General features: G+C 45.2%; 1 protein-coding gene across 3 annotated transcripts in view; it reads right to left on the reverse strand.

The window, feature by feature from the left end:
* The window catches only part of ADGRB1 (adhesion G protein-coupled receptor B1), a 307,402-nt gene that overhangs the window by 125,414 nt on the left and 164,148 nt on the right, over positions 1-17,840 (reverse strand). For all 3 annotated transcript variants that reach the window (XM_054058902.1, XM_054058903.1, XM_054058905.1), the window contains exons 13-17: positions 17,362-17,470; positions 16,362-16,505; positions 13,009-13,084; positions 8,285-8,387; positions 7,073-7,116 (exon numbers count right to left, since the gene is read on the reverse strand). In XM_054058902.1, coding sequence (XP_053914877.1) covers positions 7,073-7,116; positions 8,285-8,387; positions 13,009-13,084; positions 16,362-16,505; positions 17,362-17,470 — 476 coding nt within the window. The remainder of the gene's footprint in view (positions 1-7,072; positions 7,117-8,284; positions 8,388-13,008; positions 13,085-16,361; positions 16,506-17,361; positions 17,471-17,840) is intronic.

Below are 17,840 nucleotides of genomic sequence, written 5' to 3' on the forward strand. Positions count from 1 at the left end.
TTCTCCAGGCTGAATAGACCAAGTGTCTTCAGCCGCTGCTTGTACAATTTCCCCTCTACACACTTCACCAAGCTTTGTGGCCTTCTTCTGTACACTCTCCAGCAGCTTTATAGCCTTTTTGTACTGTGGTGCCCAAAACTGTACCCAGTACTCAAGGTGGGGCCACACCAAGGGCAGAGCAGGACAATCACCTCCATCCATCAGCTAACAATGTTGGGCTCAATGCACCCCAGGACATTGTTGGCCCTCACAGCTACCAGGGATGTTGGCCCATATTCAGTTGTAGTAACTGGCAGGCAATATCTCCTTCTAGGATGGTTTTGGGGCCCCTCTGAGTTGTTCTAGAGGAAACAAATAAACAACATCTACCCATACAAACTTCCTATGTCACTGCAGAGCTCTTTGTGTGGAGCCAGCAGTGTGCCCAGGTGGCCAGGAAAGTCAATAGCATCTTGGCCTGTATCAGAACAGTGTGGCCAGCAGGACCATGAAGTCATTCTGTCCCTGTAGTCAGAACTGGTAAGGCCACACTTTGAATGCTGTGCTCAGTTTTGGGCCCTTCACTACAAGAAAGACATGGAGATCCTGGAGTGAGTTCAGAGAAGAGTAACAAAGCTGGTGAAGGGTCCGCAGAAACAAGTCTTATGAAGAGCAGCTGAGGGAACTGAGGTTGTTTAGCCTGGAGAAAAGAAGGCTGAGGGGAGACCTTATTGCTCTCTATAACTACCTAAAGGGAGGATGTAGAGAAGTGGGTGTTGGTCTCTTCTCATAAGTGACAGGACAAGAGGGAGTGGCCTTAAGCTGTGTCACAGGAAGTTTAGATTGGACATTAGGAAAAATTTATTCACAGAAAGCGTTACTGAGCACTGGTAGAAGTTACTGGGGGAGGTGGCTGAGTCACCATCCCTGGAGGTATTTAAAAGGTGGGTAGATGAATTCCTTACAAATATGGTTTAGTAGTGGACAGGTACAGTTGCAGCTGATGATCTCAAAGGCCTTTTCCAACCTAATGATTCTATGATTGCAATTCTGTGTTGTGCCCTTCAGTTCTGACAGCCCTTGGTCCACAAAGCTCTCTCAAGCATTCCTGCGAAGGATCAATTTACAACCTACACCTCACATAATTCCTGTCTGAAAAGAGTCCATGAGCAGGACTCTCTTCAGCATCTGTGAGCTGTATCTTAGGATCCTGTAAGTTTCCAAGTGGGATAGATTGAAAAATCTACATTTTTTTGGCAGCACCATAAAATACTGCTCCATGCAGTTGCAAACCCTCAGGGGAGATTTCTGCCTGACCTCAGCTGGGCTTTAGATCCAGCCCAGAACCAGGAGGACAGGATTTAGCCTTGCCCCGCTGACTGCCGAACTGTTCATCTTCTTTGCCACACCTAACCTTGCTGCTCATGGGGCACCTTCCTAAACAGTAAGATTTACATTTTTGATGTAAGATAGGTTGAAATTTTAATTACTAGAACAGATGATCTTTCCGAAGGGAAGGTAAGAGTGTCCTTGAAATAAAACCAACAACTCCTGGGGATTTTTCTCTTCAAAGAGCAAAAAGCCTTTTATGCAAATATTTATGAAGGTTTGGAAGGCCTCTCAAGATCAGTTTTTCTCATGCTTAGATATGATTATGCTAACCTTTGAGACAGAGAAACTGAGAAAACAGTATCATAGCTAAAGCCAGCCAGCTCCTCTAAGATCAAGAATTCCCTGTGGGATGAGGTCCCCTGGGAATGGAGACCAGCTGAATCCCACTCTTTGCAGGTATAAGATTGGATTTCACAATTGCACGGCATGATACTCTAATGCACCATGAGCTGAAATACAAGACCCAGTTAACTGGCTTGGTCTCTGAGGTCTTTTGTCACCACTGAGACAAAGTAGGCTGGAGGAGAGGATTAGCTGTGGGTCTGTCTATGGCAGCAGACAGCCTAATCTCATGGTCTCTCTTGATGGCTTGTGACTGTTCCTTTTCATCTCACAATAGCCCCTATCATTGCACAGAATCATAGAAACACAGAATCATAGAATGCCAGGTTGGAAGGGACCTCAAAGAGCATCTGGTCCAACCTTTATATGATATATAGTTTAAATGAGATGGCCCAGCACCCTGTCAAGCTGAGCCTTAAAGGTGTCCAGCGTTGAGGAATCCACCACTTCCCTGGGGAGATTATTTCAACGTTTAACTGTTCTCATCATGAAAAATCTTCTTCTGAAATCCAATCTGAATCTCTCCAGGAGGAACTTACATCCATTACACCTTCTCTTTTCCATGTGACCCCATGTAAAAAGGGAGTCTCTATCTTCTTGGTAGACACCTTTTATATCTTAGTACTGCTGCAGCTGTGAAGCAATTTTGCTGCTGTTAACAACAAATTTTGGCAACTGTCTTCCTGCTCCCTTTGCCACATTGCATTCCTGTTGTGCACCAGAGCAAAGCAGGCAAGAAATAAAAGTCTGGTGACACATAAGAACATGAAAGCACATAAGACGACTGCATCCATCAACTATCTCCATCCTGTCCCAACAGGAGAAAGAGGGAGCAAGAGACCAGATCCTGCCTAGGTTTTATCTTCAGCAGGGCTATGCAGCTAGTAATTACTCCAGATGAATACCCTTGGAGGAGAGCCAGAGAATCCCAAATCATTCTCCGATTTCAACTTTCAATTTACCCAGCCAGTGCTAAGCTCATTAATCATGCTTGCAGCACCAAACACAACAGAAATTATTCCCTGATCTTCTCCCCTCTTATTTCATGACATGAGGAGTTGGGGGCAAGAGGAAGAGAAAAGAGATGGAGAGGTGCCACCCAGGAACCTAACAGTCACTCAAAGGGGCTGGAATTAATAAATCAAAAATCCATTATTAATATTACAAGCTTAAATACCTATTTAAATGCAAATGAATGAACACTTGGGGGTTCTTCATCATCATCTTTTTTTTTTAAGTGCTCTGTTCAACAACTCTCTCTTGGAGGAAGCACATGCCCACATGGTAATTGTCTGCTCTAATTGCAATTTTACAGTTCAACTCCTCATGGTCCATGGATTTTAAGTGGTCTTTTAAGGGCTGTGGCATGTTTTTTATGGAATTGAAAGCCCAGGTGGCTGTAATAACAGGCAGGAGCTCTTCTGTGAAGATTACTTTGAGTGTCCTGCCTCTGTTCCTGTTCAGGCACGTTGATTGCAAGGGGCTAAATCCAGAGGCTGATCCACTGGAATCAGGTGGAGTTTGGATCCCTACAATCCACAGCCTCAGGCGGATGACTGTGAACAAAGGGAAGGTCCCCCTGGCCAGTCAGGCTTGGAACAGGACTATGGAAAACCTGCAAAAGACTAAGCTTAAGGGACAGCAGTGTCTTCTGAGCAAGCAACACCATGGAGCTGTTGGAACCGGTCCAGGGGAGAGCTACAAAGATCAGAGGGCTGGAGCACCTCCCATAAGAGGACAGTCTGAGAGTTGGGGTTGTTCGACCTGGAGAAGAGAAGGCTCCGAGGAGAGATGATAGCGACCTTCCAGTACCTGAACAGGGCCTGTAAGAAAGCTGGGGAAGGACTGTTTCTAAAGGCTTGTAGTGATACAACTAGGCGGAATGGTTATAAACTGGAGAGGGGCAGATTCAGACTAGACGTAAGGAGGAATTTCTTCACAACGAGGGTGATGAGGCACTGCAAGAGTTTGCCCCGGGGAAGTTGTGGATGCCCCATCCCTGGAGGTGTTCAAGGCCAGGTTGGATGGGCCTTGAGCAGCCTGATCTAATGGGAGGTGTCCCTGCCCATGGCAGGGGAGTTGGAACTGGATGATCTTTAAGGTCCCTTCCAAGCCAAACTATTCTATGATTCTATGATTCTATGATTCTATGATTCTATGGTTCTATTATTCTATTATTCTATTATTCTATTATTCTATCATTCTATGTTCTTTCATTCTATTGTTCTATGCAACAACAGACAGAGAAATGAAGCCGTAAAGCCATCGTATTGGTCAGAGCTGGGAACTGGGATGTCCTGAGATTCACCCACTTGCACAACCATTTTATGAGACTAATCAATGGGAAAATATGAATTTAAAGAGAGAGGTGGCAGGAAGGAAAAGGTGGGAGGAAGGAACTCACATAAATGTGACTGAACCTCAAGGTTTCCTGGCTTAGAGTCACCAGTCATGATCTCTACCATGTACCAGGCAAAAAGGTCCAGGCTGTAACCTAAAAATACTTGCTCTAATCAGGAAAAAATTATTCAGAACTGTGATATAAATTCCTTCAGAATTCCAGAGTGCTCTTCAAGTTTGTGGTGAGCATTCAGGCTTGGAGAGCAGGGTTTGCATAATTTGCCTTTCACTAGACTTTCCCAGGAGGCAGAAGTGGTAGCAAATCAGCTTTCAAATGTTGTGCAAACAGCTTTGCAGCTCCCGTTGCCAGCACTCACTGGATTGGATCTAGTTTTGGAACATCCCCTAGCAAAATCTGCTGACATCAGCATTTTAACCACTTAAGATTGCAAATGTTGGTTGAAAACACTTGCAGACGTGCACACACACACCAACACACACCAAAAGCAGAGTCTTAGCAGCAACATTTGTGCAACCAATCTGCTGGGGTTTTGGAAATCATCCTTGACAACTGAATGACAGCATATGTGCCAAGAAAATGTCTGCTCAACTCTTAACTACAAACCCATCCTTTGACACTGTGGAGTTGCAAGGATTAAAGACAGAAAGCATTCCTAACACCCCACACTTTCAGAGAGACGACAGTCAACTGAACGAGACGCCAAGCCTTGGGAGTACGTATATGGAACAGCTAGACCTCTCAGGACAAGGCAGAAGTGATGATGCTGGACTGGGCACTGTTTTGTCTGCAGATCAGAAACGGAATTCAAGCTTCTCACAGGACATTCAGCACTGGTCAACCCTTCATCTTTCTTGTACCAGGCAACTTTCAGCACCAGCTCACATATGTACCCAACCTGAATGCCACCACTCTCCCTCAGATCCAAGTGTATGCAAACTGAATTTTGCTCTTTTCTTGCTCAGACTACCGTTAATTGAATCCAGCTCTGAGCATAATAGGGAAACATGGCCACTGTTCTGGACATAATACTCTCTCCAAGTCAAGAACAACAAGGTGGTGTGCAGACCAGAAATGACATTGGTTCCAACCTCTTTCCTTACCTGCCAAAAAATTGCTTTCTATGGAAGTGCTTTAATCCCATTCCAGCATGGAGAGACAACAAATTTAGCAGAGTAGAACAGGTCCTATCTAAGCTTCCTGCTGAGTCTGACCACCTATACACAAGCCTCTGCTCTGGGCTGACCTACAGACTCAGTCTTCTCTCTGGCACATAGGTTATATAATAAAATCCCATTTTACCAATTTCATGAAGGTTCACCTACATGCTGCCATGAGGTCAGCATAGCACACAAGGGGCTCCTGCATCCCAATGGTCTTCTAACGCTGAAGCAATTTTTATCACAACCCAGAGGCACCAGATCTGCCCTGGGCTATAAGACGGGTGTGATTTCACAAGCAGAGAGCCCCTCTTGACTCTTCAGCTTTGCTTTGGATCCCCTCATACATGCCAAATTAATCACAGACCAACAAGAAAGGTAAGCTGACTGCAAATATGTTACCTGCCTATGTGTGTACGTGCTACTTAATGGAGCAGAAAAAGAGAATAATAGAATCATTTTTCAAACACTGCAGGTAATAATAATAAATATTAATAATAAATGCAGAGGTATGTGCCAAATGCATGAGATCTCAAGGAGAGAAACTGATTGTAAGCAGGAAAGAAGTCAGGTTGGTCCTCAAACTGAGATACAAAAGTCAATAGAGTAAAAACACCACTAAATCAAACACTTTGTATCCTTGTCAAACTCACTCAGGATTTAAGACCACACTTTCAGAGCGCGCTTTATTTCTTTATTTAGTTTTTAAAGATGCACACTCTCTGACAATTACTTCCCATGTGTGCTTAATGGTCCTGACTCTTTTTGGTAACTTGGAATGATTTTTTTCACTGCTGACCACAATCACATCACTCAGCACCTCCTGATCAGCACAAAACATTGCAGGAATCCTAGCAGAAATTTTTTCACTATTACAGCAGCACACCACCTAGTTCAGCACTGCAGGCTCTATTTGCAACAGTGGGCTCTGATTTTGCATTATTATTCTTATACTGAAAAATTTGGGGTGACCGCTGAGGAGGTATAGTCACTGCTATGTCAACCTCAGTTTAGGGCAGTCAGTGAATGACTCCACAGTCATAGAATCATAGAATGATTTGGGTTGGAAAGGACCTTAAGGTTCATCTGGTTCCAACCCTTCTGCCACGGGCAGGAACACCTCCCACTGGATCAGGTTGTTCAAAGCATCGTCCAACCTTGCTTTGAACACCTTTGACCATGGGGCACCCATGACTTCTCTGGGCAACCTGTGCCAGTGTCTCACCACGCTCACAATAAAAAAGTTCTTCCTAACATCTCATCTAAATCTCCACTCTTTCAGCTTAACACCATTTCTCCTTATCCTATCACTACACCCCCTGACAAAGAGCCCTCCCCACCCTTCCATATATTCCTCACACAGGAAAATGCAAAACTAGAAGAGTCAAAATAAGAGGCTACTTTTGCAAAATGAGGGTGAGGTCCAGAATATTAGAAAAAAAAATAATAAAAAATTGCAAACACTCCTCCCTTGGAGCAGAAGTACACATGAACATCCCTGCTTGGACACTGAGAGTTGTTTCCCTGGTACAGAAACATGACAGTCCTGGCACACAGGACCCTTCACAGGCTACGCTGGCAACATCTAATAGCAGATACTTAAATATAAGACTCGGTTCAAATGGTGATAAAAGGAAACACAGTAAGAAGGGATGCATCTGTGTGAAGGAAGGAGCAGTCTCCACCAAGGAGGACTTTATCATCCAGGAAAGCAGACTTAAAACTAAGTAGAGAAAGAGAGTAGCTGTGACAAACTTCCACATCACTGCTAAATTTGTGATGATTTCACTCCAAAAAGCAGATGGACCTGACAGAGTAAAGGGAAATCCGCAGAACTCACCCATCAGTCTCATCCCACAGGATGCAGGTCTGGTTGGTTGTTCCCTGCCAAAAAAGAAGAAAGGGAAAAATGAAGCAAATCAGAGCTGTGCTATTTATGGAGTATGTGGAGCAACTAGAATGAAATATGCAGGTCCTGTAGAACAACTTCCACTATGCTAAGCATGGTGAGTCTGTGATACTCAAGATGGGCAATCAGAGATCTGAGTCCTTGGATTAACTTCTTTCACCCTTGGCTTGAAAGGCATGAATATGATAGACCTCAGTTTGCATCAACAAAACCACAGAAGGATTTGACTCTGCATCTTTCCTGACACCGCCTACTGCTGCTCTTCTTCTTTCCTCCTGCCACACAGAATCCTTTTGCTGCTCCCTTCTGAAACATGGATCAACAGCATATACTTTGGTGGGACACTGTACTCAGAAGAGCCCTAGCCCTGCAGGAGATAGCCAGAGTGTTTTAAAGACCCCTGGAACAGATTCACCACTTACTCTAGCTACAGCTGTCCTAGACCACTTTGAAAAATCCTTCCTGGAAAGTTCAAAGCGGAGACAGAATGGATCTAATATTCATGTTGCAAAGCCTCAGGAGAATATCTAAAGCCCACAACAAGAACAAGCTTCAGGGTGTGTAAATGTCCATTACACATGTCTGCTTAGGTTTGAGCAGAGGAACCTGGAGGGGATCTTCAAGTGCCTTTTAAAGCACCAATCACAGCAGTAATATTCATGTTTCCAGTAGTATCTGAGGACCATAAAGAATACTGCAAGCATTAATTGAAACAGCCTTTCCCTTCCCTCTTTCCCTCCTTAAGGCAGATCACTGTTACAGCCCATTTTTTAAGGTAAAGTATGCACAGTTCTCCCATGATCATGCCTACAATGAAATGGTGTGACCTTGGGACAATTATACTCATGTTCCCTATGGAAGCAGTGCTGACACCCTCCTCCTGCATTATCATCTGAGCAAGGAGCACAAAGCAGGCAAGGTTTGCACAGCTGCCCCATAAACCAGAACACCAACACCAGCCCAATCTCAGCCCAATCAAGTCAAGTCCCTCAGCAGCCTGCATTAAGGGAGATGAAGGGTCCTGCACTGGCAAAGAAAGCTCAAGAGCCCAACGAAACCACTTTTTCCATTGTGCTCACACATTACTTCTCTGCATAATCAAACACAGCTACAGGATGGGGCAGATTCCTGGGAAAGACTTACATTGTAAAGGTGGGAGAATTCAATTTCCAAGGGGGTGAGGAGAGACCGGGGAAATGGCTTCACAGTCACGGAAATGACTTTGGAGTTTAGAACAGTGCCATTCCTGGAAAAAAAAAAAAAAAATAAAAAAAAGGGGAAATAGATGTCTTAAAGAGGACCGAGGGAGTTTTGCAGAGTGGTGAATCCTACTGCATTTGCCACTGGCGACACAAGGTTTAGTGTACACAGTGCAAGGAGTTGGCCTCCTCACTTTAAAATACCATCAAGGACACTTAGTGCTGCTGGACCCCATCCTCTGCCCTTTGATCTCCCTTCACAGCCTCTTGACTTTTATTCCTCTGTGTATCAGACTATTTTATGAACCACACAGGCCCTTAAAGCTATTGGACTGTATCTATCCCAGTAATAAAATGGTCCTGGACCCCTTTTATGGCCCTAACGTGGAAAAAAAGCTCATTTCATGTACTTTCAAAAAAAAACCCTCTAGCTTTCTCTCTCTAAATCTGGATTAATCTGCACAGTAAGCATTCAGTAAGTGTTAGGCAGGGGTATGGTGGCCTTTAACAGCATTTCGATGGGGCAGCACATGATGCTGTATAGTTCACTACCAGAGTACTGGTGTGTATCTCCACCTTCTGAGGTTCTAAAGCAAATGGAAAGAGCCCAGACCTTTCATGCATATGCCTAAATGTCTGTGCCCAGGCAAATACTCTAAGAAAGCTGGCAGCCCTAATAGATTTGAATTGACAGGAGAGACAATAAGGGAGGAGATATGTCCCATGTGTGTGTTCCCACTCCCTGGAAAGCCAAACCCTTTTTAGGCAATTCGGTGGACACTGGATATCTAAATACATAGGGATTCCTGGTGTTTCTACAGCAGGAAAAGTTTTCAGTGTTTAAATAAACAAAAGTTGTTTAAATAAACAAATATTTGAACCATCAATTGAAAACACTGCCTTTCAAAGTTCGCCATGAAGGAATTGATATTACAGTGGTAGCCCAGCATTAATTTGCTCCCAGCTTTTTCTGCACCCATAGGCAGCGGAAATCTTTCCTCATCAAAATCTCCAACAGATTTACAGGCATGGACAAAATTTTTCACCTTTTTTTCTGGGTCTTATCTTCCTTTTATAAAATAATTACATGGAAAAGATTTGCACTTCCTTAATAGCAAGAGGTTACAAAAATCTCCAAAACAAAAGAAAACCAACTTAGAATCGTCCACAGACACGTAATGGGTGTTCAGAAAGCATTCCGTCAGCATCAAGGAGAACATTTTTTTAGCAGGGTAAAGAGAGAAACAGAATAATATTTCCCTAAGAAGAAAGAAAGAAGAAAAAGAAACAATAAACCACAAATATCAGTCTGCAAAGGAAGGGTGAAGGGGAAAGCCAATGGGAGTAAATATCAGCTCTAAGCTTTGAAATGCAGGCAGCTGTAGATAAGCTTAAACCAGAAGCTGCTGACAGGTCAACACCAGTGAATGTCTTCATTAGTAGCTGGATCTGTAAGGGTCAGTTCTTGGCTCAGTGGTATTAAATCCTAGACGACACAGACATCCTTTTGAAAGGTGTGGACCATGTAGAAGTCAGTGGGGCAAGCAAAAGCAGGAGAAGCATTTGATTTTTCAGGAGAGCAAGTTCTTAACATACAGATGTTATTTGCATTGCAGACTGTGAAGGGTGCTTAATGGCCAAGTGGTCACAGCCTGACCAGAAGTCGTACTAGTGCATCCATGAGTCAGGAAACGCATCTGAGCTCAAAATGTGCATGGTCTGCATAAAGAGCTACAGGCTCTGAGGAGCAGTGACCCAAAATGTACCTGGGGAGATGGACTTCAGTGCAAGGAGTTGTGACAGAAAGAACAGAAGTGGTCCTGTGTGGAAACAAGGAGATGAAACAGTCATCTGCGATGGATGAGAAGACCAACATGAGCTGGCAATGTGTGCTTGCACTCTAGAAAGCCAACTATATCCTGGATTGCATCAAAAGAAGTGTGACCAGCAGGTCAAGGGAAGTGATTTTCCCCCTCTACTCTGCTCCGGTGAGACCTCATCTGGAATCCTGCATTCAGCTGGAGTCCCAAGCACAAGAAGAACATGTAGCTGGTTACAGTGAGTCCAGAGGAGGTCACAGTTATGATCCCAGAGATGGAGCATCTCCCCTTTGAGGACAGGCTGAGACAGTTCCTCAGCCTGGAGAAGAGAAGGCTCCAGGGAAACCTTAAAGCAGCCTTACAGCACTTAAAGGGGGCCTACAGGAAAGCTGGGGAGGAGCTCTTTATCAGGGAGTGCAGAGAAAGGATGGGGGAATGGTTTTAAGCTGAAAGAGGAAAGTTTAGATGAGATATTACGAAGATTTTTTTTTTCCTGTGAGGGTGGTGAGGCACTGGAACAGATTGCTCAGAAAAGTCATGGATGCCCCATACCTGGAGGTGTTCAAGACCAGGCTGGATAAAGCTTTGAGCAACCTGTGGGAGGTGTTCCTGCCCATGGCAGGGGGGCTGGAGCTGGATGGTCTATGAAGTCCCCTCCAACGTAAACAATTCTACTATCTTCTTTCCGCACCCCTCCTTGTTGGGATGCCACTGTACTATTGGGTTCAATTCCACTTCAAGGTGTGCAAATAGTGGAAGTAGAGAGATCTCAAAGGAGAGACACAAAATTGATCCAGGTGTTAGAAAACCAGACAAAATATTTTCTGTTTAAAGGCACATGGGATAATTTGTTGCTTGTAGGATATTTTTCAATTGCCCATCTAAAGGCGCCGTGCCTGGAAGTGAAAGTCAGACAAATTCAGCCTTAATCTAAGAGAGAATCTCCCAGCAGAGAAGGTAATTAAGCATCTGAGCAGCTTGCTGGAGGAGGTAAGGGACTCAGCGTCACGAGGAATCTTTTCAGGAAGAGGATGAGTTGTCTTTTTAAAAAAACATGTCGCAACCCAGCTTCTGGGAAGAATGCAAAACACATCAAGATTTGGCTTGGACAGAAGGTCAGATGAGCTCAGAGGGCTCCTGCGTGGCTGTAAAGAGTGTGCTAACAGCTGTAAACATGCTGTTTTGTACACGGGGCTGTCAGGTGCCAGGTTGTTGACTCTCCAACTGCTGCATACCTCCTCTGCAGCAGAGCCCAGACGGGACCAAGCACTGCTCACCTCCCACCTCCCTGGCTTGAAAAATCAGCCATCATGTGTCTCTCATTTCAGTTGTCACAGTTGCCAAGAACCACAGGGCTCTCTGAATCCAAGGGGACAGAGCAATATGTGGCTCAGATAAAGGATTGCTGCTTGGGGGAGGTAAATTGGGACAATTAGGAACAGCTCGGCTGGTGCTGTTTGCTGAGTTAAATCAACATTTTTTTCTTTTAGGGAAAATGACTCTACATTGAATTAATGCATTCACACCCAGGATCTGGATCCATATTTCTCGTGTGTACCCAGGAATAGCTGCTCTCCTTTGTAGTCAGAAATATTTTTACCCCATAAGCACTTGCTATACAGCTACACGGTTATTTAAAGACATTCTCCTTTTGCTGTGTTCACTTGTGCAGCTGTGAAGTAAGAGGTACTGTACTGCTGCTGTTTCTTTTATCTCTTTTTTAATTCCTTCGAATCTCCACAGGTGATTCAGGACTCAGATTTTTTAAATTTATTTATTTTTATGAGGGACTGTCCTTTAATTAAGGAACGTCTTAAATCAGGTCTCCTGTGAGAGTGCTGTTCAGAGGCTGTGGCTGCTGCAGCTGCTGGTTATCAGAGCTCATTCACTGCTTGGCCAGAGAAAGCTGAAATACTACTGGATCATTTGAGCCAATGATGTTTATTGCCTTTCTGATCTAATTCCCAGTGCTGTAATGTGAGATATTACAGAATACAGTTGGCTGGCTTGCTAATTCCTCTCTGCTCTCACTTGGAGTTCTTTTGCCATTGCCAGTGCTAAATCTGTAGGTATTTAAATGATTATCGGTGAGGAGAGATGCCCTGGTGTTTATGGTAAACGGGCTCACGCTAATCAGTGCAGAACAGATTTAGAAGGTGCCTTAGGATGTTTAATTTACTGCCTCAGTACCAGCCTCAGAAAAAAAGAATGAGATAGCGAGAAAGAAAGGGAGAGGAGAGAAGAAAAGGAAAGGGAGTGCTGAACACAAAAGCTTTGGAGCCTGAGGCGGTTTGCAGTTGCCGAGAACATGGTAGACATGTGCAGCCAGGCGTGCTGCTACTCTCCTCTCTTCTCCCTGAGCCTGTCTTCTGCCGTGATGCTCTCAGAGGGCTCAGCGTGGCTGGCAGCTCCCCAGTAGCTTGGGAGGATCCAGGCAGCTGAGCATCCCCCATCTGTCAAGCACCCCTAAAATCCCTTGTGATGAGCGGGACAGCACGAAAATCCACTCTTGGAGGACTAAGGATGGAAGGCAGCTGGCAGGCGGGAATGTGGCAGCAGCAACAGCACTCTGCTTCCCCTCATATCTGGGGTGCACAGCACTGCATATGGGTGGAGAAAACTTTTTTGCCTCTCCAGCAAGCAATGTCTGTGATGCATGAGCCTGTCCCCATCTAAACACACAGAACCAGTCAACGGGGGCCAAAATGTTTGCACTGCAAGTCAAAGTTTGTCTTGTCACACCCAGTGACTTTGTTGTTTTTTTCCCCTGGAAACCCAGACCTCTACAGCCAAAGGGATCAGCAGGTGATTGCCCAGCTACTCATCCTCCCTAGGCAGCCCTTCTTACCTCTGGAGGGAGAGGATGTTGCCCACATTTCGGTACAGCACAGTCCCCACCACGAAGACAGAGGAGTCATCCGTCTCTGCAGAACACCAAAGGAAAGAGAAAAAGTCAATAGCATTGAGACAATTGGGATGTCAGCTGTCCCCATGGGACACCTGGATGCAGGTTTAGACCTCATATGCGGCACAACCAATGTCAATATCACTGTGGTGGGATGCAGTGCCTGCTATCATCACACCGCATCCCCATCAGTTCCAAGGAAGGGTTCAGAGCCTTTAGTGTGACCCGGTTCCCCAGGTGTCTGCCTTCATGCAAGGCTCATTCATCCCAACTGACCAGCTTGGTTCCCCCCATTCAGAAATCCCTCTAATCCCTCTGACAGCACCTCAGTGGACAAATCTGCAGGGTGAAATGTCTCTTGCAGCCACCCAAAGGCACTTGGTCCTGTCCACAGCTATTGAGCCATCAGAGAGCAGAGCTGCACTAGAACTGACAAGGGCAGCCAAGAAGGGGAGATGTCCCACTGTGCCTGGTCTGAACCCACCACTTGTGCAGTGCTTCAGCAGTCTGCAGGGGTCACAGTGCCACATGAGCCTCTGAATCATGTGTACAATGTCTGAGCATGTCACTTGACATCCTCTCCGTTGTCCACTGCCTCATGGTGCCCGGCTACAAAAACCAAGAACTTCCCTGGAAAAAGACAATCCCAAGAGGCAGCCCTATGGCCACATTTTCAGGTGGAATAAAAACAAATGAGTGAGTTGAAACTACTGCTGGGGAAGCATGCTGAGCTGAGGTTTCTCTGTTGTCTCGTACTGAGGTTGAACTTGCAGTGCACCTGCTCCATCAGGGCTCTTCATGTTTGTCTTCATCTTTGTCAGATTGGGCTCAAGTGGGATAAATGGTGAAAACATAACTAAGAGAGACTGACAGACAGACTTGCAAAGGAATTGCATAAGCCTTGCTTCTTTAGGAAAGCTGGCACAGCCTTTTGCCCTTTCCTGTGAATCCCTATGTAAACAAGGATCCTGCTGCCTTCAAAGAGAGTTTTCCTTCTTTGTGCTCAGAGGATGCAGCAGGGCATTTACAGAAGTGATTTGTGCTCTATGAGACTGTGAGCAAGCAACACCCTGAGGCCCACAGGCTGGGTTATCACAGCACTCTCCCAAGAAGGAAAGCTTCCTGGTTGTAAAAGAGGTGGAGGCTTGTTTCTTTTGGTGTGGGGCAGATCTTTAATAATGCATCTGCCCATCGATCCTGGTATATAAAAATCTTCTGATGTGCTACCCAGCAGAAACATCACTGCATTTTGGTCATGTAACATCTCAGCAGTGTTCGCTCATCAGCAGCACTGGCTCAGCCTGTGTGCCATGAGGCACACCACCCAACTACATGAATTAGTGTTGGCCCACTGAAAACACCTGCGCAAAGTCAGCTGCCAGCAGTGATGGGGGGTGTGGTTTCAAAACGGTCCAAACGGTCTCACTAAGTTACCTGTCTGATCACCTTGCCCAGAATAGTTGTCCCTATTCCCTGCAGCTGAAGAAAGGCGAGGATCAAAACTAATAAAGGTGTGCCTCCACTGTTAATCACTCAGTAAACCTTCAGAGATACCACCAGCACAGGACACTGAACTAAGCAGAGGCTGTAGAGCCCTGAGTGGGACTCAGTAAACCATGGAGAGGTGAAGACTGAAAGAAAGTTGGTTATTCAGGCTAGAAGACACCTTTTGTTTCCACAGTGACTACTGCTCAAGGGCTCTACAGCAGCTCTATGTAAGCATGTTTCTAGTGAAAATCTGGAAAACAGAATAATGAGGAAGCAAATGAGGACACTAGGACAGCTCTTAACCCCAGAGCAGGATCAGTTCCGCCTGTGTTTGGTGCCAGCAGTTTGTCTAACAAGCGATTAAAGGTTTTGAAAGGTGAAGGCTCAACAATCTCCTCAAATAAGATGTAATAACCTTCTCAGCATGCTCCAACTTCCTCCAGGAAGATAATGTTGTCTTCAAGGCAGAACAAAATACGAGGAATGTTGGACATGACCCTTGGTCTGCCAGTGACTCACTGTTTACCCTTGGGGGTATCACTTAAATGTTCTTGGCCTCAGGTTCCCCAAGTAGAAATGATGGTTCTGTTGTTTCCATCCCCAGTAGGGAAGCCTATAACAAGAGGTCCTGCTTTGACAAGAAGAGGCCAAAGGTCTTATGACAGTAACAACTCACAGTCTCTGGCTTCTGCCCCAAGGAACAGCCTGATGAAGCAGTCAGCAGCTTGCTCTCTGAAAGCCAACAGTGTCACACACAATGCAAGGACATCTAGAAGGAAACCCACCATTTCCCAGCAACAGGCCAAATTTAGGGTTCTGCTTCTGAAAACTCACTCAGTCTCTCCACCTGGACTCGCATCCAGGTAAAAGCTGGATTATTCACAAAAATCCCAGAACTCTGTTTTCCTTTTAGATCTGGCAATCAGGCCAGCTTGGCTGATGCACTCGGTGCTTCCCACCTCCACACTGTGCCTCATATCCATGCCCTGGTGTGGAGCTAGTGACTTCAGTGATAAATGCCTACGCAATTTCATTTCTGAGGGCAGGAAATTTCACACAACTGCCATAATACCACAATTTAGAAAGGCTTGTCCATGAAGAGGTCCTAGACCCACTGTTTGCTCAGCCTGACATGCTGACCCCCAGCTGCTTACCCTTAGATGGCCCTATCAAGGCTGGATCCAGACTTGGAGGGCGTCTACAGCAGTGTTTGCCTACACAGCCATGGTAATAGGTGGCAGAACCATGCCCTTAGCGCACCTGCCTTTCTCGCATTGACAAATCATTCTTAAATGGTAGTCACAGAGGCAACGACCATTCACTACTCCTAATGGAAACCAAATACACTTAGGTTGGCATGAGAGACTCATTTCAGCACCCAACACGACCTGCAGAAGATTGCAGATTCAGCTCAGCTCACACATGCATCAATGACAGAGTAACATAGCAGACAAGGGATGTTTCCATTCCTTCCCAGGTTCAGAAGCCTTGGAAGAAGCAATTATCAGTGCAGTGTTTCCCTGATTTTTTGTGCCATCTCCTGCTCTTTTCTAAATACATTGCTTATTTAAGGAGAAGACATACATCTACATCCAGGCACTAAGTCTGCCTCTGAACTTTTGCAAGCAGTTTAGGTTTGACTTGTGGTCTGGCCATATCTGAAAGCCTTATTTGCACTCAGCAAGGCTTCTGGTGAGCAAAACCAGCTGAGCTTGAAGGAGATTTTGAATACCAGACAAATGGAAGGAATCTTTCCTAGAAAATGAAGAAGAAATATCATTTGGGACTGCCCTGGCTGTGCTGCCTACCTGTCAGCCCTGAAGACAGGATGCTCTTGGAGACAGTGACCTTGTCCTCTGAGTTCTTGGCCCAGTCCACCATGCCCCTCCAGCCTTTCATGGGGAAGGTGATGTCAGTTGCTGCATTAGCAGGCAGTTTGTGAATGCCGAGGACTAGAGGGAAGCAAGAAATAAAGCCAGTAAGCAAAAGCAGCCTCAATAAATTCCCAGGTGCTAAAAAACCCTTTGGAGGGAATAGTGGGAAATCAGATAGCAGAATGAGCGAGGCTGGACCTTGAGAGCTATAGCAGTGATGCTGGCTTCAGGTAATGTCTATGCATGAAGGAAGATGACACTGACTGTTAGAGCTCATGCTTCTGTTCATTGAAAAGGACCTGCCTGCACTAAACATGGCAGCAGAGAGGTCAGCCTGCTCCAGTGTCCTGTCTCCAGGAGTGGCCAGTAGCAGCTGCTAAGAAGTGTGACAAAGAACAGAGCAAGACATATCTTTGTCTGTCCTCTCAGCTTCCAACAGTCAGCAGGGCTTCCTGAACTAGTAGCTATATCCAGATCATCAACTTTAACAACCACCAATGGATCTCTCCTTTGTGCATTTTCCTAATCCCATCATGAACCCATCTGTACTTTTTGGCTTCTGCAACATCCTCTGGCAACAAGTTCCACGCTGCGATTGTGCATACAGCATAAATCAAATACTGCCTGCTGTTTGCTCGATGCCTGCTCACTTCATTGGCTGCTGCACAGCTCTTGTATTTAAAAAAAATAAAAGGGAGCAACTATTTCTGCCCAGTTTGTCTCTCCATGGACATCTCTCCTTCATGCCGAAGTCCTAACTTATTTGGAGAAAAGCCACCCATATTTATGACCACCCATCTCTTTCCTCAAACCTTTTAATGTTCCACCTTCTGCCTTCCCTCCTTCCTTCCCCACAGCCCAGGTTACACATATTGTACAGTAATTACAGTTTCCTGGGGTCTCTACCCAATATGGGGAGGGACAATCAACTCACCGAGATTGTCCGTCACTTGGTAAGAGTCCCGGAAATCCTTCATGCGAAAAGCGATGACATCAATGAAATCCTCCATGAGCCTGAACAACTCCTTGGCATTTGGCCCTATCTGCAGAGAGAAGGAGAATATGTAGTAGCACAGATACTAAAGAGCACAGCATGAGTTTGTCTGAGGGCAAGGGTATCAGTCCTTACATGCATACTGCAAGCGTATGCTGGATATAATAGAATATTATAGAGCTGTGAAGAATGAGGACTGAAAAATCCTAAAAGGAATCCTGTAAAAATAAAAAGAAAGGGGCAAAAGATAATCTGGCATTTAGATTTATAAAACTTAGCATGGACAGCAATACCTCAAAGCAAAGGAAAATATCAGGGACTCTCTGGAGCAAAAGATAATCCATCCATCTCTTTCCTTCTCTAGGATTACTTCTTCTAGTAACAACCTCAACCAGGGCAGGTAAAATACTGATGATGAT

This window comes from Cuculus canorus, chromosome 2, assembly GCF_017976375.1.
Source record: "Cuculus canorus isolate bCucCan1 chromosome 2, bCucCan1.pri, whole genome shotgun sequence".
Taxonomy (NCBI): domain Eukaryota; kingdom Metazoa; phylum Chordata; class Aves; order Cuculiformes; family Cuculidae; genus Cuculus; species Cuculus canorus.